At 59.3% G+C, this 27,626-nt stretch overlaps 1 protein-coding gene across 1 annotated transcript; it reads right to left on the bottom strand.

The window, feature by feature from the left end:
* Window positions 1-1,811: 1,811 nt before the first annotated feature.
* On the bottom strand, window positions 1,812-20,636 carry PALM (paralemmin). The gene is made up of 9 exons (XM_007954587.1): window positions 20,557-20,636; window positions 17,484-17,535; window positions 16,919-16,999; window positions 16,599-16,729; window positions 14,843-14,990; window positions 14,486-14,507; window positions 9,141-9,203; window positions 6,849-6,980; window positions 1,812-2,341 (listed from the first exon to the last, which is right to left on the bottom strand). Exons 1-9 carry the CDS (start codon window positions 20,634-20,636, stop codon window positions 1,812-1,814), a joined length of 1,239 nt encoding a protein of 412 aa, XP_007952778.1.
* Between the last annotated feature and the right edge of the window lie 6,990 nt (window positions 20,637-27,626).

Here is a 27,626-nt window from a genome sequence, read left to right as displayed (position 1 = left end):
CCCACCCCCGGCCTTACCTGGCCAGCTGCTGCTCCGGTGAAGGTGGGGATGGAGTCAGATGCCTCCCACGCCACAGCACCCGGGGTGAGCCCGAGGGGAGTGGACCACAGGCAGGAGATGCCAGCTCACCTGGGCCCTGGCTCAGCCACCCCTTTTAAGGCTCCACCACCGTGGTAAGCCCCACCCTCAGGCCTGGACACACCCTCCTCACCCAGGGGAAATCCAAGAACTGCAGGCACCCGGGCTGTTCACACTGTTTATTTGCTTCTCTGGGAAAATCAAGAACATCGGGGGCCTTGTCGCACATCAAAAGCAGAAAGGAGGCAGCAAGGACACCTCAGCGGAGGCTCACAGCTCGAGGGACTGGGGAGGCTTGAGGGAAGGAGAGGAGGGGTCCACAGCCACTGCCGAGAGGCACCCCGAGGAGAGGGCCTCTCTCCTCCCGGCCACCGAGAGGGGCCAAGCTGAGGATGGAATCAGGCTCGGGTCAGAGGTGGCCCCTGCCCCCACCCTGCTAAGACTGGGTGTGGCAACTGAACCGAGAGGTGGCCTGGGCACTGGGCACCAGACTAGAGGCCCCTAGGGAAGGAAGTAAGACAGAGCCTGGTGTTCAAAGCCAACACGTGAGAGGAGGGTGTTTGTAAGAGTGCATGAATGCGCCTCTGGGAATGAGTGTGGCTGCACCCAGGGAGACATGAGTGCACACTGAGTGTTGGCTGCCCTCAGCAGGGAGCCACTCACCCCTGCCAGTGAGAATGGGGGGCAGGGAGGAGGCTCACCCCAGGCTGGGTGGCAAATAGGGGTCTCCTACTCTGGGAGCCTCCCTGCCAGGCTGTGTACACCCCACTCCAATACCCACAAATGGTCCAAGCCCAGTAGGGCTGGTGGGTAGGGCCTGGTCTCGGGTGTGGTTAGGTGGGGGGGACCCAGGACCCTGGACCAAGCAGACTGGAGAAGAGGCCAGGGGCGGCCTCCCAGGGTCCCCAAATTAGCACCAGGAGGAAGGAGGGCCCAGTGGGAAGGGAGTGCAGGACCAAAATTGGCTCACGTGGTCCCTGCCTTGGGTGGGGCCAGCTGGAAGACTCCTGGCCAGCCCATGTAGAAGGCAGCCTGGGCTATAGATCCAACTGGAGTTGGGGGCGTGTCTCCAGGGCTCCCCACCCCCTCCCCAGGCTCCATCATCCATGGCCAGACCCAAAGAGGGTGTGGGTGGAGGGGCCCCTCCTCTGTTCCAAGACCTCAAGCCTGTGTCCACCCAAGACTCCCCAGAGGGGCCCAGCCTCCACCACTGCCCCAAAAGACACCAGTGCCTTCATTAGAAGCCCCCAGGGCCCCACTTCCAGGGTCTTCTTGGCAGAGACCCTCTCCATAGGCCTTCCTCTAGGAGACCTTGTCAGAAATGGTGGGAAGGCACAGGAAGGAAGCCCAGAGGGTGGCGGGCAGGCCAAGGCCACATCGCAGCCACCGGTCGCACCACCGGGGCTGTTGTGGGCATTAGCCGCATCTGTGAAGCTGCCACGATGGGTGGGGGTGTCCTCGTTTCAGGCAAAGCAGGTTTGTCCATTTCTCTCTCCCACCAGGCGCAGGTGCCTGGCACAGGGATTCAGGATGGGTGTCAGGGGGGTGGTGACAGGGTGGGGGACCCCTGTCCCTCTCTTTCCAACGAAAGAAAAATCAGAAGGAAGTGACAACACCGTGCGTCCCGGGGCCTGTGAGGTGGCAGGTGCGGGGTGAGCAGGCACCGGGAGGGGCCAGGCTGGTGGGTGTCAGTGGTTCAGAGGGCGGGGCCAGGGTCTGGGGGCCGGGCCAGCTCACATCACCGAGCAGCATTTACAGCGCTGCCTCTTCATGTCGAGGTCCTGGGGGTCACTGGCAGTGGCCTCAGGTCCTGCCTGGTTCTCCTCCTGGGAGCCCGTGGTGGTGGGGGGCTCAGCAGCACTGCCGTTGGGGGGTGCGGGCTCCTTGGGCTCAGCTGCATCCTCAATGACCACCAGCTCCGCTGTGATGGTGTCCTGAAGCCCCAGCACCTTCTTGGTCTCAGCCTCATCCTCCACGTTCTGGTAGCCCATGAATATCATGGTGACTGGAGGCTCCTGGCCTGCCTGGACCCCCGGTGGGCCTGACGTGGCCTCGCCTGGCTGAGCCTGCACCCCGGTGATCTCCCGTCGGGAGGGCGTGGTCCGGACGGCCTCCTCCACGGCCCCCCGGGTCTCTGCTGCCCCGGCCGTGGACCCTGCCTCGCTCAGTGTGACCTCATCTGCCTTGTGGATGAGCTCGTCCACCTCGGAGGAGCTCAGTGGGTGGATCCCGTTCTCTGTGGCACCATCAACGGCATGGACCACTGCACAGGGAGAGAGACAGAGTGAGCTGGCCCCAGGGCAGGAGGGAGGCCCAGGCAAAGAGCAAAACCTCTTCCAGAAGCCATAACTGACCACATCACCCTCAAGGTAAAGAGGAAGTCATAAATGGAATCACACATTTCGAACTAACTGTTCCTTGAAACCACGCATTAGGATCTGTGGATGCAGCCAAAGCGATAACAGAGGAAAATTTATAGTTGTAAAAGAATTTATTAGAAACCAAGAAAGGCTGAAAATAAACAAATCACAATTTTGATTGTCCTGCATCCTGAAGCACTTCCATATTCCTCAGCTGACTAGCAGCCCCACAATCACCCTACTGAGCAGTTCTGTTTTCTCTGCCATTGTAAAACGGTGAAGACAGAGGTTCAGAAAGAGGAAGCAATTGCCCAGCATCACACAGCTGGCCAGAACTAGACTCCTGCCCTTGCTTCAGCCTAGATCTCTTTCCCTTACATGAGCAAGTACAACCCATTCTGGGGAGCTGGGAGGTCAGGAACCATAGGAAATTCCAGTTTGTTCTCCCCTTGATTCAATGAATTGCTTTTGACTTAAAGTTCAGTATGCTTCACCCAATCTTTTGTGTTTACTAATAAATGCAATGTTATGGATTGAATTGTGATTCCCCAAAATAATGCTATAAAGCCTAACTCTATGCCTGTGGTTATAATCCCATTGGAAATGGGTTGTCTTTGTTATATTAATGAGACACAACACACATTGTGCCTTGACTCATCTCTTGAGATATAAAGGAGATTAAAACACAAGCTAGCAAGGAAAGATGGTAGAAGAGAGATGCCAAGTACATGGAAGTTGACCAGGAGCAGAAGCTCAGAAGAGACAAGGGCCTTCCCCCAAAGTCAACGGGGAGAGAAGGCCTTCCCCTAGAGCTAGCACCCTGAATTCAGACTTCTGGTCTCCTGAAGTGTAAGAAATAACATACATTTCTGTTAAAGCCACCCCCTTGTGGTGTTTCTGTTACAGCAGCAACCAGGTAACTGAGACAGAACTAAAGGCTATACATTTTCCTCTGAGTTCTGCTTTGGCTGTACCCTAAGGATTACATTGTCATTCTCTTCCAAGAGTAAATAGTATGTCATTTACATTTTCATTCCCTCTTTAACCCAAGATTTGTTTAGAAGGTCGTTTTTAAATTTCTGGAGGTGGGGAACTGTGGTTAAGGAACACAGCCCACAAAATAAAAACCTGCTAAGAATCCTTTCAATCTCCTTTGCAACTTAGGACACAGCCACTTTCTGACGATGTCCTCCTGGTTTGAATGGGTAGAGTTTTATGTATCTTGTTAAATGTGTTTTCTGAGATCCTTCCAACTTCACTCGTCTGATCTCTGAGCTGTCACTTTCTGAGCTGGGCTGCAGTCTCAATGGCCCCACATTCTCGTGCCAGGAAGAGCTCCCAGCTGCAGTGTGACCCCAGCCCTGGACCACAACCCACCAACTCTCTACAAACACAGCTGCCTGCGCTGCCTGGGGAGGAGTGAGGGATGGAATGAGTGGCCCCAGGGCCAGAAGGAACGTGTCCCCCAGTGTCAGCTTCCAACACTCTGGGGAAGCACGTCCCCATTTCAAGGCCTCGTAGTGACTTTGGGCTGGAGGCCCAGTGACCTGAGTGGGGTGTGCCCAGGTCTCACAGAATCAAGCAGAGGGTCTCTTACTGGTTGTGACCCCAAGACAAGAATCCAAACCCTGGGTTGCCATGGAAATGGATCACCTTCCCATTGCTAAGCAACCGTAGTCCAGTCTGGCGGGTCCTGAATCCCCAGGGGCAGGCTGGTGACCCTGGGACACTGGCCAGGTGGAAGTGGTCGGAGCAGCTGATACTGAGGGTGGACGGGGCACACATATGCCTCCTCTGCCCTCTGGTGGTCAGCAGTGGTCATTGCAGCCCGGGGCCTGCCGGGCGCCTCTCAGCTGGGGTAAGCAGCCACTGGCATTCCAACCAGTCTGTGCCCCAAAGCTGTGCTCCAGCTGCGCCAGGCTGGGACCCTCTTTATGCATCCGGGAGCTCCAGAGGCCTGAATAGCTTCTAAGAGCAGAGGCTGTGGGAAATCCAAATCACAATGGCATAGCAGCACCTCCTGTCCTGTTGTCATTGTAGTTATGTGCCGTCCAGTCGGACCCAACTCATAGCAACCCCTCCTTGGGTTGCCGAGGCAGTATCTCTATGGAAGTAGATTGCCCCATCTTCCTTCCAAGGAGTGGCTGGTGGGTTTGAACCTCCAGCCTTCTGGTTAGCAGTCAAGTGCCTTAGGCACTATGCCACCAGAGCTTCTTCACATGTCCCAGGGTGGCCATAAAAGTGATGGTAACAATAAACAGGGAAACTGGAACCGTCCCCCGCTGTTGGGGCATTTAAACAGTGCAGTCACTGTGGAAAACGGTGTGGCAGTGGCCTGAAAGGTCAAAGGTGGAGGTACCCTGTAAGCCAGCAATTCCAGTCCCAGGCGAAATGAAACACCCCACACGCCGAACTGTGCGGGGCTGTGCACTGCGGCCAGAAGGCGCAGGGTGCCCACGCGGCCGCGTGCATGGACACCAGCCGGGGTATTACCCAGCCATGAAAAGGAGCGAGCACCTGTACGCAGCCGCGTAAGCTGCAATGACTGGTCTCTCCCCATCCAGAGCAAAGAAGAGTGAAGAAAGCCAAAGACACAAGGAAACAGTCCAAAGGACTCACGGACCATATGAACCCAGCCTCCACGACCCTGGGACCAGAAGAACTAGACGGTGCCCGGCTACCACTGCTGACCACTCTGAAAGGGATCACGTTAGGGGGTCCTGGATAGAGTAGGAGAAAAATGTGGACCCAAATTCAAAATCATAAAAAAAAAAGACCAAGATCATTGGACTGCTAGAGACTGGTGGAAGCCCACAGACTATGGCCCCTAGTCACCCTTCAGGCCTAGAACTGAACTCACCTCCATGGGTCAACTTTCAGCCACATGACAGACAGGCCTGTAAGGTGACCTAACACCAGGGAGGGCGCGCGCTTAGAAATGCCAATAGGAGACCAGCAGGGCAGCACGTGCCTGAGGAGAATGCCCCGAGGCAGGAAGGGAAGCAGCAGGTAAAGGGAGACGGGGAACACAGGCGTGGGAAGAGGGCTGTTACGTGGTGGCGACTGTGACCAGGGTCACAAACCAACCCACGGGAGCTCCTGAACGGAAAACCAAAGAGGAACAAACGCTGACACCCGACACAACATGGATGGGCCCTGGACACATCACGCTGGGTGTGACAGCAGCCGTGATGAGAGCTCACGCAGGGCCACCTCCGGGCCATGACACTGTCCTGGAAGCAGGCCGTTTGGCTGGACAACTCTGTGAGGGCGCTCACCCGCTGAGCTTACGCTTTAAACGGGAGACCCGTATGGTACGTGAATCACATCTCAACAAGAAAAATAAGGGGGTTTGGGGCTTCTCTGTTGCTCTGTGGTTCCCTGAATGCCTGGTGGGCCATTCCCAGGGCCTGTTCTCCTGCTGGCCACTAGAGGGAGCCCTTCAAACAGAATCTGGGTGCACATCGGCTGTTCAAGGCTGTCAGGAACAGGAGGCCGCCTGGACAGGCTGAAGCCTCAGAGTCTCCCCCACATACAGTGAGCGTCAGCCCCACTGGTACCCTCAGTTCCTCCAGCCCAGCAAGTTCCATCCTGCCCCAGGGCCCTTGCACGTGTGGTGTCCCCCCCCACATCAGTGAGTCACCTTCCAGGCCCCTCCCCACCCTGTTAGTCCCACAGCCTTCAACACAATCCTAATTGTCAGTGATGGCCCCACTGGCTGGGTGCCCCAAAATCCTGAGGTTGGTCCCCAGAGCCTACCCAGCTCCAGGCACCATCAGGCTTCGAGGTCATGGCGGAACAATCGCTCAGCCCAACAGCAGGCCCTGGGTGATGAGACCTTGGCCTTGAACAGCATCCGCTTCCTCCAACTGGAGGCTGGAACCTGGGTGACCAGCAGTGTGGGCGTCTAGACGGGAGCTGGGCACACCCTCCCTCCACACACAGGAACGACACCCCTGTCTCAGCACACAGCCCTCTCCCACCTGGTGACAATACACGTCCTAGGACCACAGTCTTCTCTCCCCTGGGGACAACACGCAAGTACTGTATCCACATACCCTTCCCCCACCTGGTCACAACACCTGTCCTGGGCCACAGCCCCCCCACCTGGTGATGACATGTGTCCCAGCTCCCATAACCTCGCCTGGCTGGTGACAGCATCCATGTTCTGGACCTGCAGACCTTCCCCTTACTTGGTGACAACACACGTGTCCAGGGACCACATACCCTCTCCCCACCTGGTGGTGACACAGGTGTCCAGGGCCCACACATCCTGCCCCCACCTGGTGGTGACACACGTGTCCTGGCTTCTCATACTTCTCCTGGCAGCTGCCCAGGCCTCCGATCTGAGCTCCCAGTTCCGAGTGCGGTGTGCTGTGTGCGGAGCTGGGGGCAGGGGCTCCTTCATACCTTTGGCCTCGTCCTCGTAGACCTTGACGCCCTGAGGGAACGGCTCCTGGGGGGGCCGCGTGGTGCTGGACAGCACCCTGGTCTCCCCTGTCACCCTGTCCTTCTCCACCGTGATCTCCACCGAGTACATGGCTGGCACGGGAGGACAGGGTCAAGCCGTGGCCAGCCCCTGCCCCATGCACCCCCCACCGTGCTCAAGCCAGGGCGGGGAGCCAGCAGGGCAGAGGCCAAGCAGCGACCGCAGGTGTGCAGGGGACGCTGTGCACTGTTCCTGACACGGCCCTCCCTCCCTCAATGCCTTCCATGGCGCCCCAGTGTCGAGGGCACACGTCTAAATGGCTCGTTTTCCAGGCCCCATCCTTGCCGTCCACTCTGACCCCGCTGGTCCCTGTCTTCTGAGTGCCGTCACGCAGCCAGCCTGTGGTCTCAGGTCCCGGCCCCGTCCCAGCCCCGTCTGGAAAGCGTTCCCATTGCTCAGTCCAAGGAAGGCTGTGCCTCGTCGGTGGTCACACTGGGACTCAGACCTGGACTCCTAGCCCCGTCTCTGCCCGGCCCAGATCACTGCCTCCTTCCGGTCAGCAGCATAACTTGGAATCACCCATTGCAGCATGAAGAACTACGCTCTTGAAACGAATGAATGTTCGTTTGAACGAGGGCCACGAGGGTGGTAATTCCATATCCAGTACCTGCCCCACTCCTGTTTATAAAAACCGTTGCCATGATCACCACAAGGGGAAACTGAGTCTCAGCAGTGGACTCCAGGGCTGATGGCCGGCCCATCTTCACCCCACCCCCACTATGACCACTCCCTCTGACCACGCCCCCATGGCTGACTATGGCGCCAGGCTCTGACCACACCCCCAGGGTGGACCTTATGCTCCCTCGCTTCCACACCTCCGCCCAGACCCAGACCTCTCCACCTAGCGGTCAAGTCCAGACTCCTGCCCGGCTGCCTCCTCGATGTTGCCCCTCGGTGTCCCCTGGGAGCCTCGGCTTACCACGTCTAGGTCGCCACCCCATCTGCTCCCAAGACCCGCCCTTCCCGTGTCTTCCCACCTCAGTCAGAGGCAGCTCAGTCCTCATTCCCACAGGCCATCCATCTGCAGACCTCGAGGGCTCTGCCTTCGGAGCACACCCCTCCTCGCTCCTTCTCGGCCCCTCCCCATCACCCCACACACACTCCAGCGTAGTTGCCCAGGCCCTGGCCCAGGCCTGCCCCGGTCTGTCCTCCACAGGCCGCTCGCTAGAGGGCGCCCATGAGTACTGGATCGGCCCTCCCTGCTGTCCGCACCGGGCTGTCCTCCCGTGGCCCGGCACGCCTCCTTCCCCTCTTCCAGATCTGTGCTCCGGTGGCACCTCCCAGTGAGGCTTCTGATGAAAATCCACCCCCCACAGCTCCCCACTCTCTGCCTCACCTTTCCCCTAATTACAGAGACCTATGCCCCGCCGCGGAGCACGGGCAACCCCACGATGTGGCACTGTGAGCGCACAAAGCAGGCGCTCCATAGGCAGTTTTGAATGAATGATGTTTAAGCCTGTGTCCTCACCCAGCCTACCGTCCCCACTGCAGACGTCTGCCTGCAGGGCTGCCCATACGGTCGGGCACTGCACAGTCAACTGGCCTCCGTCCTGGCCAGGGCTGGGCCAGCTCTGGGGAGTCCTCGCTTTCTCCCGTCCTCTGGGACAAAACCTGGTCCCTCTCTGCTCCCTCAGGTGTTGGCACCACCTGGCCCTCAACCCAGCCCCCCCTCGGAATTCTGTTTCCTCAACCCACCCCAGCAACAACCCCAGCAATCATGATGGCTGCTACTGCCAATTTTGGGCTCCTGTCTGATGCCAGTCCACTGGCAGGTGGGACACTCAACACCTGTAGAGACTGGAACTCCACGCTTCTGACTGTAGAACACTCAGCAATAACCCCTGCCTTCCAGAACCCCAAAATCCCTGTGACCTACTTGGTCAACTCCAGAGACAGGGTGGTGGCGCCTATGAGCGTGTGTGAAAGCGGGTTTGAGCACGTGCGTCACCCCGTCCTGGCCCCTAAGCAAGCCTCAAGGTTAAGGGAAACAAAGCCACAAGGGGTGTGGGGTTAGAGCTGCCATGCTGGGGCCCTTCTTCCCGAGGGAAGCGTGGGCCGGCCTGGCGGGGGTGCCGAAGCAGAAGGGGTGCCAGCAGACCAGCCGCCACCCCATCACCACAGTGCCCGCAGGCTCTGCCGAGGGCCGCACCACCAGCGGGCCCGCGGTCTGAGCCTCTGGAGGGACGGTGTCTGGACACGGGGGACCGACTCACCTGCCTTCATCATAGTGGAGCCGTTGACTGTCCTCACCGGGCTGTTGGAGACGGAGCGCTTCTCTGCTTGGTGGGACAGGCGGGTGGTGAGAGAGAGGGAGAGAGACAGAGAGAGAGAAAAAAAAACAGAGGGAGGCAGAGAGAGAGGGACAAGAGGGGGAGACACACAGAAAGGGAGACAGAGAGAGGAGGGTGGCGGGACAGGTGGGTGGTGGAGTCAGAGACAAAAGGAGAGAGACAGAGACAGGACGGAGACGGAGACGGAGGAGGGTCAGAGCAGAGACCACGTGGACCCTCCACTCCCACCAGACACCAGATCTCACCAGACACGCCCCCCCCCACAACACACACCCAACACAGCGACCACACACGCACACACAGCACACAGAGCCCTCACACACCACATACACACACAGACCTCAAGCAGACCACATACACACAGCCCTCACACACACACCACACACCCAGCGACCACACCCACACACCAGAGACCTTACACACACACACCACAGAGCCCTCACACACCACATACACACACAGCCCTCACACACACACACCACACACACGGCAACCACACACACACCAGAGACCTTACACACACACACCACAGAGCCCTCACACGCCACATACACACACAGACCTCAAGCAGACCACACACACACAGCCCTCACACACACACAGCCCTCACACACACATACCACACACACAGCAACCACACACACACCAGAGACCTTACACACACACACCACAGAGCCTTCACACACCACACACACACAGCCCTCACACACACACACAGCCCTCACACACACACCACACACACCCCACCAGACCCCACCACCACCTGCAGCCCCCAGGCATGCACTCCAAAGCCGCCCAAACACACAGACCCCCTCCCGCCACATGCATGTGGAGCCCCCACAGACACAGGCCCTCAAAACACACACGAACACCCAGAACCTCCAGCCACATGGACCCCCGACACACGCGTGTATTCAGGTCTCTCGCCAACAGGCGCACCAGACCCTGCTGGCACCCAGCCCCTGGGGCCACTTCTCAGCCCTCTGCCCATGACCGTTAACTTTCCTTTTCTCATTAATGTCTAATTCCGCAAGTAACGCAAGGAATTGCACGCATCCTACGTAATCTACTCAGGCCAAAGAGCCCGAAGATCCTCCAGCCTCGGCCTCAGCCCCAGGCCCGAGCTCCGGCCCTGCTCGACTGCGAACCGCACCTTTAACTGCACAGACAGCGGTGCCTAAAGCCTATCTGAATGTATCATTTGTCTCTAATAATTTAATACCTTCACAGCACGTTAATAAGGGGTATTGTATGGACGCTAAAAGGGGCCATTAAATATATCAGGTGGTATATTTGCCAAACACGTGTGGGCTTTTTTTTTTTTTTTTGCAAACTTTGCAAATATGCGACATACTTGCACATAAGCTCTGTAGCCGCTCTGGTACACTCTGGTTTTGGTGGAGAAAATGGGTGGCGTGTTTGAACTTTGGGCGTTTCTGTTCCTGACCTTGGTCTGCAGCACCTCTGCGTGTGAGCCCTTCACCCTGAACCCCGAGCTGCTGGCGGGCGCATCTCCCCACTGAAGTCTCAGACTGACGTCTTCCCCCACTGACGGCGTCTCTGCACCGCTAGCCCTTCTCTGCCCGTCACAGACGCAGAAACTGCGCCTCCACCTCCACTGCCCCCTGCTGAAGACGCCTCAGGAGTGGAGGTGGGCGGCCGGGGGTGGCAGAGGCCAGAGAGCAGGGGTGACCGGAGCCTCAGGACTGGGGGCAGGAGGCGGGACTTCAGCGGGACATGCCCCCCCCGGCCTGCATTACATCTGTTAGGACGAGCGGGGTCCCCTGCACCCCAGGGCTGCTGTGAAAATCCAGCGAGATCACTGGCCTGGGCTGCAAGTCAGCGCTCAGTGGGGACAGTAGCAATAAAAAGGCAACGTTCTCGCTGGCACTCAGCAGTCACGGTACCCTCCTCTCTGGTTCAGGCCCACTCCCCACCCTGCCCAAGGATCAGAAAACCAAAAACCACGCCCACTGCCGTGGAGTCCATCAGACTCACAGCGCCCCTAGAGAACAGCGCAGAACCGCCCCAGAGGTCTCCTAGGCTGTCAGTCTTTAGGGAAGCAAAGGCCAAACCAAACCCACTGCCCTGGAGCCAATTCTGGCTCACAGCGCCCCTAGAGGACAGAGAGGAACTGCCCCCCAAGGCTGTCAATCTTTACTAAAAAAAAATAAAATAAACACACTGCCTCCCCCCAGTGGGCCCTGACTCATAGCGACCCCTCCTTGGGTTTCCGAGGCAGTATCACTACAGAAGTAGATTGCCCAACCTTCCTTCCAAGGAGTGGTTGGTGGTTTTGGACCACCAGCCTTCTGGTTAGCACTCAAATGCCTTAGGCACTATGCCACCAGAGCTCCCAATCTTTACTGAAGCAAAGCCCAAACCAAACCCACTTTCCTCGAGTCGATTCCAACTCGCAGCCACCCTAGAGGACAGAGTGGAACTGCCCCAGAGGCTTTCCAAGGCTGTCAATCTTTTTGGCAGCCGACAGCCTCATCTTTCTTTCACAGAGCGTCTGCTGGTTCAAAATGCCGACCTTTTGGTTAGTAGGTGAATGCTTTAAACACTGCACCACCAGCTGACATGGACTGTTGTTGGCCATTTTGAAGCAGACAATCACATGGTCTGCTATGCTGGGAATGAATGACACATTAAAGAGGAAGGCCTTGCATTCATTGTGCTGTCAGTGATCAAAAATATCCCTACACTTGCAAGGAAGACCAGTTAATACAACTGCTACTCAAATTGATGCACCAACCACCAAAGACAAAGAAACTGGAGATTTTTACCACCTTCTGCAATCTGGAATTGACCACACATGCAACCAAGATGCACCAATGGCCACTGTGACTGGAATGCTCTGCTGGGTGTGGAAAGCAAAGGCACTGAAAACTGGGACCTGTCATCCGTGAAAGTCAGGAAGGTGGACTGTCATTTTCAGGTAGTGCCACGATGTGTTAAGTAAAAGATCACTGAGGTGGACTTCTAGTGTTGAGCTGGTGCAATGGTACGGTGCTCTGATCGACGGGTGTCAGGTGTTTGGAAAGGGGCACGATCCCAGTGCTGCCATTGGTGTGAGATGGGGCTCTGATCTCTCCAGATGCAACACACGGGAATCGAATCAACTCCGACTGTGGAGAGGGGTGATGGGAAAACCCAGTATCATCAGACAGAGCAAGCCCAAGGGCTGACTGGAACAGACCATCAACTGCTCATATGCAAGATCCAGTTGACGCTGAAGAAAATTAAAGCAAGTCCATCAGAGCCAAAATATGACCTTCATTGTAGATCCCTCCTGAGTTTAGAAACCACCTGAAGAATAGGCGGTCTCACTACAGAAGTTGTCTGCCCAACCTTCCTTCCGAGGGGTGGCTGGTGGGTTTGAACTGCCAGCCTTTTGCTTAGCAGTCAAGTGCTTTAGGCACTACGCCACCAGAGCTCCTAGATTTGATACGGTGAACACCAATGACCAAAAACCAGACGAGTCGTGGGATGACATCAAGAACATCATTAAGAAAAAAGATCACTAAAAAGACAGGAAAGGAAGAAAAGACCAAAATGGATGTCAGGGAGACTCTGAAACTTGCTCTTGAATGGAGAGTAGCTAAAACAAATGGAAGAAATGATAAAGTTAAAGAGCTGAACAGAAGATTTCAAAGAGCAGCTCAAGAAGACAAAGCAAGTATTATAATGAAATGTGCAAAGACCTGGAGTTAGAAAACCCAATAGGGAAGGATATTCTCAAAACCAAAAGAACTGAAGGAAAAATTCAAGCCTCGAGTTGCAATATTGAAGGATTCTATGGGCAAAATATTGAACGATGCAGGAAGCATCGAAAGATGGAAGGAATACACAGAGTCACTGGACCAAAACGAATTGGCCAAAGCTGTGGGCTCGGGACCATGGTCTCAGGGGACATCAAGCTCAATTGGCATAACATACTACATACAACACTGTTCCATATCCTACTTCGGGGAGTAGCAACTGGAGTCTTAAAAGCCTGCAAGTGGCCATCTAGATGCAACAACAGATCTCGCCTCGTCCAGAGCAAAAGAAGAATGAGGAAAACCAAAGACACACGGAAACAATTAGTCCAAGGGACTAGTGGACCATGCGCTCCTCAGCCTATATGGCCATGAGGCGAACTAGATGGTGCCTGGTACCACTGTCAACCACCCGGAAAGGGATCGGCGCAGGAGATCCTGGATAGAGTGGGAGAACAATGTGGAACAACACTCAAAATCGTAAAAAAGACCACGTTCGCTGGTCTGATAGAGCCTGGTGAAGCCCCTGAGGCTACGGGCCCTAGTTCCCCTTCAGGTCTGGAGTTGAACTCACTCCCGTGGCTTCCAGTCAAACAACAGACAGGCATATGGGGTGAACATTTACATCACATCGATACACCCCTTAGAGCGATCAATCGATAAATCGTGGAAGAACACAGCATCAGGATTGGAGGAAGACTCTACCAACCTGAGCTACGCAGATGACGCAATTTTGCCTGCTCAAAGTGAAGATTTGAAGCACTTACTGATGAGATCAAAGGCTACAGCCTTCAGTATAGATTATACCTCAACATAAAGAAAACGAAAATCCTTACAACTAGACCAATAAGCAATGTCACAATAAACAAAAAAGACTGAAGTTGTCAACACCCATGGAAGCAGCAGTCAAGAAATCAGGTGACGTATTGCACTGGGCAAGCCTGCTGCAGAAGACCTCTTTAAAGTGCTGACGAGCAAAGATGTCTCTCTGAAGACTTTAAGGTCTTAGCCTAACCCCAACAATGGTATTTTCAATCGCCTCGTATGCATGTGAGAGCTGGACAATGAGTAAGGAAGACCGAAGAAGAGTTGATGCTTTCTTCAGCTGGTGAAGAATGCTGAAGGGACCGTGAGCTGCTAAAAGAACTAAAAGGTCTGTCCTGGAGGAAGCGCAGCCGGGATTTCTTTGGAAGCAAGAGTGGCCAGACCTCGTCTCACCTACTTTGGTCACGCTGTCAGAAGGGACCATTCCCTGGAGAAGGATGTCATGCTTGGTAAGGTGGAGGGTCAGTGAAAAAGAGGAAGGCCTTCAACGGGATGAATTGACACGGTGGCTGCAACAATTGGATCAAATACAGCGATGACCGTGAGGCTAAGGCAGGGCCGGGCAGCGCTCTGTTCTGTTGGACGTGGGGACACCCCACCTTGACATCCCCCGTCTGACCACGAGAGGGGGCTCACGCCCTGCCCTCAGCACCCCAACCATCCTTCCTTCCGCCTTACCTTTGGGTGTGCCCACGGGAGTCTGCAAGAAAGAAGGCGAGAGGTCAGGGGCGCCGTGGCCCTGCTCCCCTCCCACTACCAGGCTCCCCACCCACGGGGCACAGGGATCCTGGGGCAGGAGCCCAGAGATCACTGTGGCCCTGTTCCTTCCTCTCGGATTCACAAGGGAACCTCAGCCATCCTCTCCCACTCCCACTGGCAGGGCCGCCTCCCCCGTCGCCACCTTGCAGGTGCCACCCCTGCAGGGACCACGTCCCCTGCCCCAGCCTCCCAGCCTCCCGAGAGCAGCGCCCGCTCACAGCCTGCTGCGGCCGCCCAGCGCCCTGCCCTGACAGCCCCTCTCCGGCCACCTCGCACCTGCTGCCAGCTGAGCACGCCCTCGGCCTTGGGCTCCTCCTTGGCCGGACTGGGGGCTGGGGCGCGGGCCGGGCTGGGGGCCGCCGCCTTCTCCTTGCTGACGGGGACCGCATCTCCATTCTCCAGCACTTCGATCTCCTTCTCCAGCCTGGGGGACAGCACCAACTGTGCCCTCACTGCGTGACCGGTGCCATCCGGGCGCCTTCTAAGTGACGCCTCCTTGAGTTTAATTTTCCCCCACAAATCTGTGCCATGTTCTGTTCAGCCCCTTCACAGAACGTTCCCACAGCCAGCAAGTGGCAGTGCCGGGATTCGAACCCAGGGCTGACTCTGGTGACCACCTTCCCCGCCTGTGCTGCTGCTGATGTCACAGTCTGTCAAACAGACCCCCCCTTGTTTCCACCAAAACACATTTATTTTGACAGGAAACTTCATGTCTCCAGGGACACTGGAAAACCTGTGTCACTTTCTAAGTATTAGAAGATAATGACACGAATAAATTCCGGGAAAACACCGCTGGGACACTGAAGCCCAGTTCCAGCTGCCGCCTGCCCCAGCCCTCAGTACCCACCAGAGACATTCTCCTTCAAGGCTGGGAGCAGGCAGACAGACAGACAGAAAAGTGATCTGAGGCTTTAACAAAATGAGCCCAAGGTGGCAGGCTGCACACAGAGGGGGCTGTCCGTTCATGAAAGGGCTTTAAGTTGTAGTTAGCCAGGAGGGCTTCCTGTAGGAGGTACCCCAGGCAGGGGCAACCCCCAATGGCCAGTAACTCCCACTGACTTTGCACCCCACCCACACATGCCAGGTGTGTTTGTCCGTCTCTCTGCAGACTGGCCCGCTCCTCAGGGCTGGGGTCCGAGCGCTGGCCCTGACAGTTGGCACTTGCTAGAACTAAGATGCCCAAAGGCCTTCCCGCCTCCCTGTCTCACAGGCGGGGAAACTGAGGCCCAGGGAGGCGTCAAGGTTCACTCACCCCAAAGCCTAAGGAAGCTCCCTATCTGTCCCTGTCTGTAACATCCCACCCCTCCGTGTCCCCCGGCACACGTTACTACAGGGTCGCAGACTCAACTCTTGTCTGTCCCCAGCTTGACGGGAAATGCCAGCTGAGGCCCCACGGCCCCCCACACCACTTCCTTCCAAATCTGACACACGCCCACTGTGTGGGTGTCAGCAGCCCCCCCCCCTCTGTGGCCAGAGTGGACACTCGGGGCCGAGGGGACGTCTCGGTTACCCGTCACTTCCCTCTGCCCTGACCCCACCACTGGGGCAGACCTCCCGCCGGCCGGAAGCCTAGGCCTTTTGTCCCAGCCCCTCCTGCTCCGCTCCCAGAGCTTCCTGCAGGCGGCTGGCTCGGCCTGGCCTCTGTGGCCTCCATTAGAACGGAGATGACGGAGCCGCCAGCTGGGCTGGCGCCGACAAGCCCCCAGGGATGCCGAGGCCGCCAACTCCCATCCTCCGGGACCCACCCGACTCCACAGCCCTCACGCACCTGCGCCACTGGGGCGTGGGGAGAGGACGGGCCCCCGGCCGCCCACCCCAAGCCCAGCGCCGAGCTGTGCTGCCTCCTCCCCCAGGCTCTGTCTCCGCCGCCTCGCTCTCCCAGCGCAGCCAGCAGGTTCTGTCCCCAGCTCCCTGCGTGTGCCCAGCAAAGCACAGGAGGGCAAGGCCCTTCCCTCCCGGACCAGAAGCAGGTGGCCTTCTCAGTCCGCCCCAGGCCCGGACCACCGCCTGCCGCGGCTCTCCCGCCGCGCACCTGGAGACGGACTCCTCCAGCTGCCGCGCCGTCAGCTCGTCCTGCTGCATCTGCTTCCTCATGGCCTCGTCCCCGGCCGAGGCCGACGACGGCGTCCCCTCCAGCAACCAGCGCTCCCGCAAGGCCTTGGACTGCAGGGGCAGGAGCGGGCTCAGGGGCCGGGGACGTTCAGGGTTGGAGGTGGGGTTGGGGTGAGTGAGGATCAGGGGCAGGCTCAGGGGCACGGCCCCGCTTCCTTCCCCGCCCCCAGAGCCAGCGGCACGCGGTCCCCGGGCCCCGCCCCCTCCGCCCAGGCGGGTTGCGCGGCGCCGCGCGGCCACCTTTAGGTGCTGCAGCTGCCTCCGGCCGTCCTCCAGCTGCCGGCGCTTGTTCTCGATCTCCGCCTGCCTCCTCCGCTTCTCCTGGGGGCCGGTAGGGTGTTCAGGACCCGTGGGCCCAGGTTCCACCCCCGCCAGGGCCTTACCCACGGCGCAGTTCACGGTCTGCAAATCCAACCCACTTGGCCTGTCTGCCCCCCAAGCCTCAGCATAAGGACAAAGTCGAGTGGGAGGGTCGGAAGAACGCACGGAGCACTTCCAAGGCCTGAGGCAACCAAGGCACGATCCAAGGAAGGCCCTGCTACTGCCAGCCTCAGTTTCCCCACCTGGGAGTCCCTGTTCTACCAACCAAGGGGGCCTTCGTATTTATTTTCATCTTGCGGGGACAAGATATAAAACTCCGTGTGCCCTGGCCCCCACACTCAACCCATTTCCCAAACAACGAACAAATTCACCACAGCAGGCTGGATGCCTCAGGCTGCTCAGGCTGGGCCTGGGGGACCTGGACGCCAGGCCCCCGGCCTCAACCCCAGCCACACCGCCCTGTCCTCGGGGTAGGGGAACTCACCGCAATGGCCTGGAGTCTCTCCTGCTGCAAGCTGGTGTCAGTCGCCAGGACCCTGGGGGGGCAGAGTGGGGACAAGGTCAAGCCGGGGAGGCCCCGCTGCCCTGAGTTCAGCCAGACCCGCCTCTGCCTCTTCCCAGTCAAGAGACTGGGCAAGTTCACCTCTCTGAGCCTCCATTTCCCTTTTCTGAAGTGAGGACACCACCCCCTTTCTACCCTCATTACTTCATTAATTCACTCAGGAAACCCTCCTGCCCCTCGCTCAGGGTGGGGCTTGAGGGAGCAGGGATGGAGAGTGTGAGGCTGACTGGAGGCCCGGGAAGGGCTCTGGGGAGGAAGGGGCATTGGCGCTGAGCCACGGAAGATGCAGATGCGAGTTCAGCAGGCATCGCTGGCTGGGGAAGGAAGACGCCCCGCCACCTTCCGGCCCACACTGGGAAACCAACCGATCAGGACAGTCCCCTCCCCAGCCTCCCACCCCCCAAGCGCCTGTTCCCCAGCCCTCAGAGGGGCCACGGAGGACCCACCAGACCCTCCTTCCAACCTCTGGGCTTGCAAAGCTAACCTGCCCAGGACTTGGCTGTTTCTCATGCCTGCTTGCACTGGGTTCTCTCAGGAACCCCCGGGCCCAGAGAGCACCAGGAGTCAGCCTGGGACACGCGGGGCAGCGCAGCCAGGCTGCGACCCAGGCCCAGGTCCCTCGCTCCAATCACGGTGCTTGGAACCTTGCCCCAGGACAGTCTGCGGTAGGTGCCCGATCAGTACCAGTGAAGGGGTCTGCGGCTGAGGGTAGGGGCCGCCGGGGGTAACTGGAGAACACCTACCCCGGTCCCTATCGGCTCCCCCAGACTGTGCGCCATCAGCCAGACCTGCACCCGCGCACCTGCTTAGGACAGAACCAGGACCCCTGCGGCCTCACCCTTCACCTGCTCGGGACAGAGCCTGGGGGTCCCTGTGGCCCCCACTCCCCGCAGGACCCCACCTCACTGGTCCCAAAGCAGATATAGACGCAGCCCTGTGGTCACCACCACTCTGCTACCCCATCCAGGCCACCATGTTCCTGGCTGAGGCCCCTACCTGCCCCCCACCCCCTCTCTGATCTTCTGATCAAAGGGGGATTTGGAAATCCCACCCCTCTCTCCCCAGCGCCCCAGGAAGTAGCACACAGTAGGTCCTCAGTCCAACCTGTCATCAATGAGGCTGATGTGCTTGGGCCTGTCTCCCTAGTGAGTGCAGCCCTGGCCTCAGGCCTCCAGACCGTGTGACCAGTCCAGGAGTGGGAGGGGCTTGAGCCCAAGCAGGGGTCACAAGGGCCTGGCCCTGCCCCCCAGGGCCTCCTGATTCTCTGTACCGGGTAATCCCTGGGCCAGCTGCCCACTGTGTGCAGTGTTGACGGGCAGGAGGCCCAGGCGGCTGGGGGCAGGGCCTGGCAGGCAAGTGGTGGGGGGTAGGGGGACCCATCAGTGGGAGCCAGACCTCCCCAGCCTCTCCCTCCTACCTCCTCCACAGCCCCTTATGTTCGCAGGGACTGAAATTACAAACCAGCCAGCGGTTCACAGCTCCAAAGCCCCCACCCCCGTGGCCTCAGGAGAGTCCCTGCCCTGCCTCAGTTTCTCCATCTGTACGATGAGAGAGCAGACACCTCCAGCAAAAGGCTCTGAAGATGTACCCCCCAACACACACACACACACACACACACACACCCCTGCAGTTCCCCAGGGCATCAGAGATCCAGATAGGGCAAACATTGGCTCAAAGTCACACTGCACGCTGGGGCCGCCTCCCAGCGCTCAGCCCTGACCTGGGCCCTGGCTGCCCGCCTCGCCTCGTGGAGACTGACCCTGGGCAAGGCCTGCAGGGCCCTGCCCGCTCGCCCCACTCGGGGTCAGGTTTCCTGGCATGCTGAGGTCTGTGAAGTCACTCATCTCCCACGCTCCCCTGGGCCAGGTGACCGCACTCTGCCCCTCCCTTCCTGGTGGGCCACACCTGCCTATCTCAGTGCCTCCCTGGGGCCCAGCGGCACCTGCCACACCCTTGAAAGCTCCTCTTTGTCCCTCCTCCCCGAGGCTGGGTTTGGCTGCATGGAACTCAGGAGCGGTTCCATCCAGCAGCCTGGTGTGGAGGCTTTTTCCTGCCCTGTCCCACTGGGGGGTACAGCCTGGTTGCTGCCCTGTGCTGCTCACATAGGCCTATCCCCAGGCCCCCTCAGGCTCCTGAGCCCCCAAGTCTGGTCACCTCCCTCCAGCCCCACACTCCCACCCCAGCCCTGGCCTCTACCATTCCCTGGCCCCCGACACCCCTATTCCACCCCACAAGCAGAAGCTGGGTCTCCTTTCAAGAATCCGGACCAGAGGTCCACAAGGCAGCTCCACCCACTTCACCACCTTCGCCCCTCTGCCCTCCCTTTGTTCTCTGACCCCCCCACCAGGGCCCTTGCTGGGCCTCCTGCCTCAAGGGGGCATGCCTACCACAGGGCCTGTGCACTTTGTGACCCCCCACATGGTGTACTCCTCCTATGGCTGGGCCCAGAGGCCCAGAGAGAATAAGCCTCTGCTCAGTTTCGTGGCTAGAAAGAGGCAGAGCAGTGATTGGAACCCATGGTGGCCCAGTTCCCAAGCTACACCCAGGCCTTTGTTTAAGGGGCTCGGAAGTGACCCCAGACCCTACTGGGAAGGAGGCACCCCTGAAGGGGACCCACAGGACAACTGGGATGCCCATTCACAGAGGTCAAGCTGGGCAGAGGGACTCACTGCCCTGTGTTGGGTCCCCCACCCTGGCATCAGGTGGTCACTCAGCCGGATGTAGGGACACAGAGACGGCTGTGTGGCCGGCTCGCCAGGCCTGAGACAACAAGGCCGACAGTGTCCTCGCTCAGTAGCCTGTCCCCGCGGGGCAGCGCGAGGGCACGACAAGGTCAGGCGTGCAGTGGAGATGGGGCGCTGGGACCACACTCCCACCGAAACCCAGGTAGAGAATGTCCATCCATGTGGTCCACGTCCCCGGCAGTCTGAGGGGGACACTGTGCACCACCTCAACGCGCCCCTCCACAAGCCTGGGGGCGCCGGAGCCTCCCCACCCTGGGCGCCGCTGCCGCCGCGGGTGATGGATGGCGGGGCCCGCGGGAGGCGGTCGCCCTGGCAACCGCGCCATCCCCATGGCAACGCTGAGGCCCGGCGCGCGGGGGCGGGGCAAGCGCCAAGCATTTCCCGCCCCGGCCTGGGGTTGGGGGGCTCCCCCACCCGGGCCCCAAGGGCCCCTGTAGAGGGTGGAGCCGGGAGGGGCAGGCGTCCCCGCCCCCACATCGGGGGGAGGGGCTTCCCGCCTGGGTTTCAGGGGCGACCGCCCTGGGCGGAGCCTTGATCCGTGAAGGTTCTGGACTCCTTGGCGCGAGGTTGCCAAGGCCAAGCCAAGATAATGTTCAACAACATAAACAAATCTGAAAAATAAAACAAAATTCAACTATAAAACTCGAATAAGACACAAGCCCCTCCCCAAGCTCTCAGCCCCCGCCGGGCGGGTCCAGCGTCGGACAGTCTTCTACAGGCGAGGAGCCTGCGAGGGGCGTCGGCGACCAGCACCTACTGAACTCCGTCCTCCGAGCGTCCTGCGAGGCCCGTGGGCCTGGCCTCCCATTTTATCAGTGGGGAAACTGAGGCACAGCTGCAGCTGGATGTGCACCCCGAAGCTGGGCTCTGGGGGGACTCCTTGCGGCCCGATGGGGGCAGGGGGTCGTTCAGGCTTACTGCCAGGGCGTCTGAGTTCACTGCGGGGAGCAGAGGTCCGATCACAAAACATTTTACATGAGGGGCCGAGACACCGAGCATTGGCTAAGTGGCCACCGAGAGGGTCTGGAGCGGGCTGGCACCCAGCTCACTGGCTCCGTGTCCCCGGCAGGTCACTCGGGTCGCTCAGCCGTCGGAGCGCCGCTGCGCGGTGGGCAGCAGGACCGAGCGCTCGTGGAGGGCCGCGCCCCGGGCCTGCACGCCCACTGTCGGCGCGCGCAGGCGTTCTGTCCTTGCTGGATTACTTTTACAAGCTCAGCGCCAAATCTGGGCTTGAATCGCGACGTGGGCGGCTCAGGACTGGGCGAGGGTGTCCGCCCGCGAGCGCGTGAGATAATCCCCGCTTCAGCGAATGAGCTAATGAGGCCCCTGCCCAAGGGGAGGCGAGCGCACGAGGCCAGAGTTTGGCGGAGAGGTTATTTTTTAAAGGCCCAGAGAGGTTACGCAACCAGCGCAAGGTCACCCAGCGGGCAGGACGAGCTGAGCTGGAGAGGGGAAGGGGGGTCGCGCTTGTCCTTCCAGAGTCCACTCCCGGGCAGATCTGGCCAGAATGAGGGGTCCTGGCCCCGGGCAGGCGCAGAGCCCAGCGCTGGGAACATTCCTGCGCTAATTGAAAGGAAACGGCTGACCTTGGCGAGGTGGGGGCCGGCCGGAGTCACGAGGGGGGAGGGGGAAGGGCAGGAGTCCTGGCGGGCCCTTCCTCCACAGGCGGGGGATGGGAAAGGGGAAGCCCCGTGCCACCTGGCTCGTCCCCATCTCTCTGTGGGGCGCTGGGGAGTCCCTGGCCCTCTTACACACTTTGCTCAAAGTCCAGCACCTCCTCACCCCAGCCAGTCCCTCTCACACACTCCCTGTCACCCTCCACATAAGCCTCTGCCTCTCAGTCCATCTTTCAAACCATCACCCCCTCCACCTTCCCATGTTCCTCCTCCACCTCCAAGTTCAACTCCAGCTCTAGCTTGGCCTCCCCTTCCAGCAAGCTTTCCTGGGTCTCCTCCCCCACCAGGAAGGGGGCCTCGTGCACAGTGCGCAGTCAGTCGGGGCATGGTTGGGGCCCGAAGGCCCACCACTGTCTCCAGGAAAGTGAGCAGACACCGAAGATTCCAGGCAATGAGGTCCCTGGGGGCCTTGGTGTAGGGGGGTAGTCTGAGGTCAGAGCAGGCCGCAGAACGGGGGAGCAAGCTTGGTGCCTATTAACCTGTGGGGCAGAAGGAGCTGGACCCTGCCCTGGGCTCTGGCAGCAGGAAGGGCAGTGAGGCGTGAAGGGGCCGGAGAGGTGTCCCCGGCAAACAGCCGCAGAGATGGCGCCCTCCGTGGCCCTGTGGTTCCTCGCTCCTCTCTCTCCACACCAGCGGCCTGACAGGCCCGGAGGCTGCTCCTCCCACATCCCAGGCTGGCCCTGCCTCCAGGCCTTTGCCCTGGCTGTGCCCCCTTCCTAGGCCTTGTTCCCTGACTCCACAGCCTCATGTCCTCAGGCCTTCCCCAGGCCTCCTTAGACCTCCCTGGTTGAAACTCGACTCCCAAACCAGCACCCCCAGCTCCCTCCCAGCGCTCACCCCACACCTTGTCCTTCTGAGTTTGTTGCTGGTTTCTCCACAAGGACAGTGGCTGTGTCTGTCTTATCCCTGCCATATCCCCATCACCTAGTACACAGCTGGTGCTCAATCAACGCTCGCAGGGTCACCAAGTCCCAGAGGAGGCCCCCGCCCCACTCTAAGCCCATCTCAGCTCCTCCTCTCCTCAGGGTTCTCCAGAGCTCACCCACCTCCTTGCCACACTCCTGCCATCCCCATGAGCCATCTGTCCTATTATCCCTTCTTTAAAAAGAAAAACCCTCTCACGATGCAACAGCTAAAACAGAACCTGACTCCCCACATTAGACGGAGAGCAAGCTCCAGCTGCTCAGAGGCAACCGTGAAACGAGCAGGAAAGCAGCCCGATGTCCACCGATGATGACAGACAAAACGGGCCCATCCATGAGTGGAGTACTACTCAGCCCTAAAGAAGGGACCGTCCCTATAGTGGAATATTACTCAGCCCTAAAGAAGGGATGTCATGCTTGGTAAAGTGGAGGGTCAACGGAAGAGGGAAAGGCCCTCAACAAGATGGATTGACACGGTGGCTGCAGCGATGGGCTCAGGTATAGTAAGGATCGTGAGGCTGGCCCAGGACCGGGCAGGGGTTCGTTTTGCTGTGCATGGGGTCACTATGGGTCAGAGGCGACTCTACAGCACCTAACAACAACAGCAAAAAGAGGAACGACTTGGCCACATGGTACACTGTGGACCAACCCTGAGAACTCGCTGCTCAGTGAGAGAGCCAGACATGAGAGGCCACACTGGGTCGGATTCCATTTCTATAACTCGGGACCCTCTGCAGTGTCTTCCAGGGAGTCTCTCCCTGCCCAGTCCACGTGGACAGCTCTGCAGCCCATCCAGACAGAGGGACCTGCCCACTGGGCCCCAGCATCTACCTGCAAGCTGCCCCCATGGCCTCTGTCCAGGCTGAGCGCCACCCCCCCAGCTGCCAGAGCCGATTTCTGGAGCCCATGTCAGCCCTCGGCTCTCCGCTGCTCAGACACTGTCCATGGCTCCCCATGGCTCCATAGTCTGGTCCTCAGGGCCCTACAGTATCTGGCCCCAAGAACATAAACCCAAGAGGTAGCCCTTTGCCCAGTGTAATCCCTTCCAGAGTCTTTGCACCTGCATCTGTCCAGCAGGTGTGCCCTTCTGCCTGCCAGGAAAACCCTTACACAGCCTTCACAGAAGTGGTCCACAATGGAATGAACCAGGTAACCCTCCCCACCCCACCAGGAAGACCCCTCATAGGCTCCCCCAGCGCCCTAGCCCTGCATGGGACGGGACAGTCATCAGGCTGTGTGTGCTAACACTTCCTGGACAGAGAAACTGAAAGCCCTAATTCACTGCTGCCGTCCAGATAGACCCGACCCATAGCGACCCCTCTGTGTGTTTCCTTACAGAAGTAGATTGCCCAACCTTCCTTCCGAGGACTGTCTTTATTCCTTAGAATCATAGGAAATTGGGCCCAGACTCAGAGAAAGAGGACGCTTCGTGTTGTAAAGATCAAGCCATTTCCCAGAATCTGAGCCCCTGGCGGAGGGCTCTGCTGCAGGGCTAGGGCAAGAACAGATCCCCTTGGTGGCGCTGGCAGCATCCACAGTCCCTAAAACCCGCCCCTGCCCTGGCCTGGCCAGGGCGGGGCTGGAGTAACGTCCCCATTCGCCGGATGAGAAAAGTGGGGTGCAGACAATGAAAGTGCTGCAAACTCTCATGGGAGCCAGGATGCCCCTGAGAACCTGAGCCCCAAATCCACAGTCACAGAAGGTGGCCTGGGTCAGTGAGGGAGCGGTGACTGATGCCCCCCACCCAGGCCTCAGATGACCACTAACGTCATCTTCTGTGCGGCTCAGTGACAAGCCAGACCCTAAAGTGACGGCAGGATGCTGAGGCGCCACCAGGTCTTCCAGACACTGGAGGGTACAAGAACCCCTCCTCAGCCCCGCCCACCTCACTGATGCAGTTCCACTGGGCAGCTGAGAGTGGGAGCCGCAGGCCCCGGACCGAATCCTGGCTCCACCTCTTTCCAGCTGTGTGGCCTGAGACATGTCACTGCACCGCTCTGTGCCTCAGTTTCCCCACCTGATAGAGCTGCTTTGTTAACAGAATTCACATGGATAAAGCATTCCGAACGGGGCCTGGTGTCCAGCAACGCCCCCTAAATGACTGTTAAGTCAATAAAGAAGGCCTGAGTCTCTCAAAGATACCATCCTTATGTTCCCTTCCTTGAAGTCTCCGTGGGGTTAAATCAAATCCCCTTGTCTTAAAAGAAAACATTACATTGTTACCAAGACTGGAAAAACCAGCTGTCCACTATCACAAATGCTGGAGTAAGAAAAGCATTTAGAAAAAAAAATTAGATACAACGGGAAGAAAGGCTTGTTATTAAGTTCAATTAGCACTGGATATTGTTGCTTTTAACTGGCAATGGCTCAGCCTCTCATTAAAATAGATTAGCAAGGGGGGCAAAGTCGTTAAGGACCCAGTGAGCACCCAGCTGAGACTCTCTCCTTGAACTTCTCCAGGCAGGCAGGCAGACAGGAATCTCAGACAGTCTTGAGTGTCCAGATGGTGAGAAGTCCCACCCGAGCCCCTCCCGGGGCTGGAGCCTCACCCTCCTGCAGGCCGGAGCCCCGCACCTTCAAGTTGAAGCTGAACTGTCCCTAGTTCAGCAGCCAGAGCCCGACACTCTCAGGGGGCATCGTGTCACCAGGGTCCCGCAGCAACTCCTCCCAAGGAGACTGGGGCCCGGCTCCAGAGCCCCCGAGCAATCCTCTTACTCCCTCACCCCCCAGTCCTCGCCCATCTTTAAGGCATCAGCCATTTCCCTGACACCTTGGAGGCTGTTCACGCTCTACTTCTCATCAAATCCTCTTTTTCTTCCTTAAATTAATTTTTAAAAGGAACTTCCCAGCGCCACCATAAATCGCAATCCCCTCCCATAGTTCTGATACCAAAAACGAACGCATGGAAACGCATCGCGGGCATTCGCTGTGTTCCGGCGACCGCTGCCTGGGCTCCTGAAGCCCGCTCTGTCCGCATGGGAAGCACGTGGTGGCCCCAGCATGTGGTGGGTGTTCAAGGTCGGCAGCCCCTCACCAGCTTCCAGAGACTCTTCCGTGGCTATTCCAGCCGGTTAACACCACAGTCCACAACTGCCCCCAGAAAACCCATCAAGCATCAAGTGACCCATGGGGTGTGCACTGGTGATGTATCTGACCTATAACCCATAGTCCATGGCCAGAGCCCTCCTTGTGCTGTGTGACCCTGGGGCAGTGGCTGCCCCTCTCTGGGCCTCAGTAACACCAGTGGCAAAGAAAGAGGTGGTGGTCAGGGGGCACAGGAAAAAGTGGGGACTAACTGGAATGGCCCCTCACTTCCCTGCCCTGGGCTGGCATTTCTCTCGGCCCTCCCAGGCAGCCCCTTCCCAGTGGCCACACACAGGCCAGACTAGGCTGTCCCTGTCAGGAGGCCCAGCAGCTCCCTGTGGGCCTGGGAGCAGATAAACAAGCCCGGGAACCTGGGGCGGGCAAGTCCAGGCCCTGACTCCCCTGAGCCCCTGGCTGGGCTCCCGGGGGCAGTGGCAGGGTGGCAGGCCTTTGTTGGCGGCCACCAGTGTCGTCTTGCCGGCAGCAGGGCGGCTCCCACCCACCGAGGGTGTGGCAGGTCACGGGTGGGCCCCTGGAGGGAAGTTGCCTGCTTGCAAAACACGCCCAGTGGGAAGAGTAGGGGTGGCCGGCCAGCAAGGCTGGCCTGGCTGGACTTCATGTCCGTCCCGGCCTCTGGCTGAGGTGGGGACCTGAACCCAGTGGCCAGCGGCCCGCCCCAGGGGGCACGGTAGTGACCTGGGCCCTAGATGTGGCTGTTTCTGCTTTGCCGCTAGCTGCCCAGTGCACACCCACCCACCACCTCCCAGAGCCCACCTGTGGGAGTGAGGGGCTTGGGTAGCCACCCCACCCTGGAGGCCAGGGAGAGGATGTATGCCAGCCATGACCCTGCACACTGATTGGGCACCTGCTGTATGCAGGACCCCTGGACGGCGTGCAGTTCCTCACCTAGCCCCACAGACCAACGCTGCCCACTGCCATGGGGGATGGGGTTCAAGGGTTCCAGGCTGGGACCAGCACCTCATTTTTGCTGAACCATTTGGGGCTCCACCTCGGACCCCTTTCCTCTGGAGGAGGTTCAGTCGCAAGTCTGAAAACGCCGGGTCCTCCGTCTCCACATCACAGACTGGGAAGCCTGAAGAGCGCCCTCCCTCCAGCGGCAACTCCGCACAACATCTGGCTTCTGAGCCGCGGCCTGAGGAGGGGCGCAGGACCCCGCCGCAGCCCCGGGGAGGGCGGAGGAAGGACTGGCCCGCGCGCCGCCGGCCGGGGCGCAGGGAGCAGCCCGCGCCCGCGGGGGCGGGGCGGGGGTGGGGGAGGCGGCAGCGCCAGACCCGAGTGCTTCCATTTAGGGAGGGGTCACTCGATCTTCCAGGACGCCCACTTGGGACCCCACAGGTGGCCGCGGGCCTCCGGCAGCTCCGGGGGCGCAGGCCGGGGCAGGCCCGCGGGCGGAGACTCGGCCTCCCCTCCCCAGCGTCCCGGGCTGGCCTGAAGCCGCTGGCGCCCGGGCCCCCATTAGCGCGTCGGCAGCCGGGGCCCGGCGCAGGGAGGCCTGCGGGCAGGCGCGGTCCAGCGCCAGCGCCCTCAGGCGGGGTGGGGGGTCCCAGGAGCCCCTGGCGCCCCCTCTCCCTGCGGAAGCCACGACATCCCCAGCAGTGTCGTCCCTTCCCGACCCGC

This window comes from Orycteropus afer, unplaced genomic scaffold (genome assembly GCF_000298275.1).
Source record: "Orycteropus afer afer isolate SDZICR_OR568_19922 unplaced genomic scaffold, OryAfe1.0 scaffold00466, whole genome shotgun sequence".
NCBI lineage: Eukaryota > Metazoa > Chordata > Mammalia > Tubulidentata > Orycteropodidae > Orycteropus > Orycteropus afer.
Note: the sequence above shows the minus strand (reverse complement) of the source record. Positions and strands in the feature narration are given on the sequence as shown.

Excerpts from the sequence above, each read along its gene's own strand:
- PALM (XM_007954587.1), bottom strand. The coding sequence starts at position 20,636 with ATGGGGATGGCGCGGTTGCCAGGGCGACCGCCTCCCGCGGGCCCCGCC. Across the intron at positions 9,204-14,485 it reads TCCCGTGGGCACACCCAAAG|AGAAGCGCTCCGTCTCCAAC; the intron begins GTAAGGCGGAAG and ends CCCACCAAGCAG. Across the intron at positions 6,981-9,140 it reads CTCCACTATGATGAAGGCAG|CCATGTACTCGGTGGAGATC; the intron begins GTGAGTCGGTCC and ends CTCCCGTGCCAG.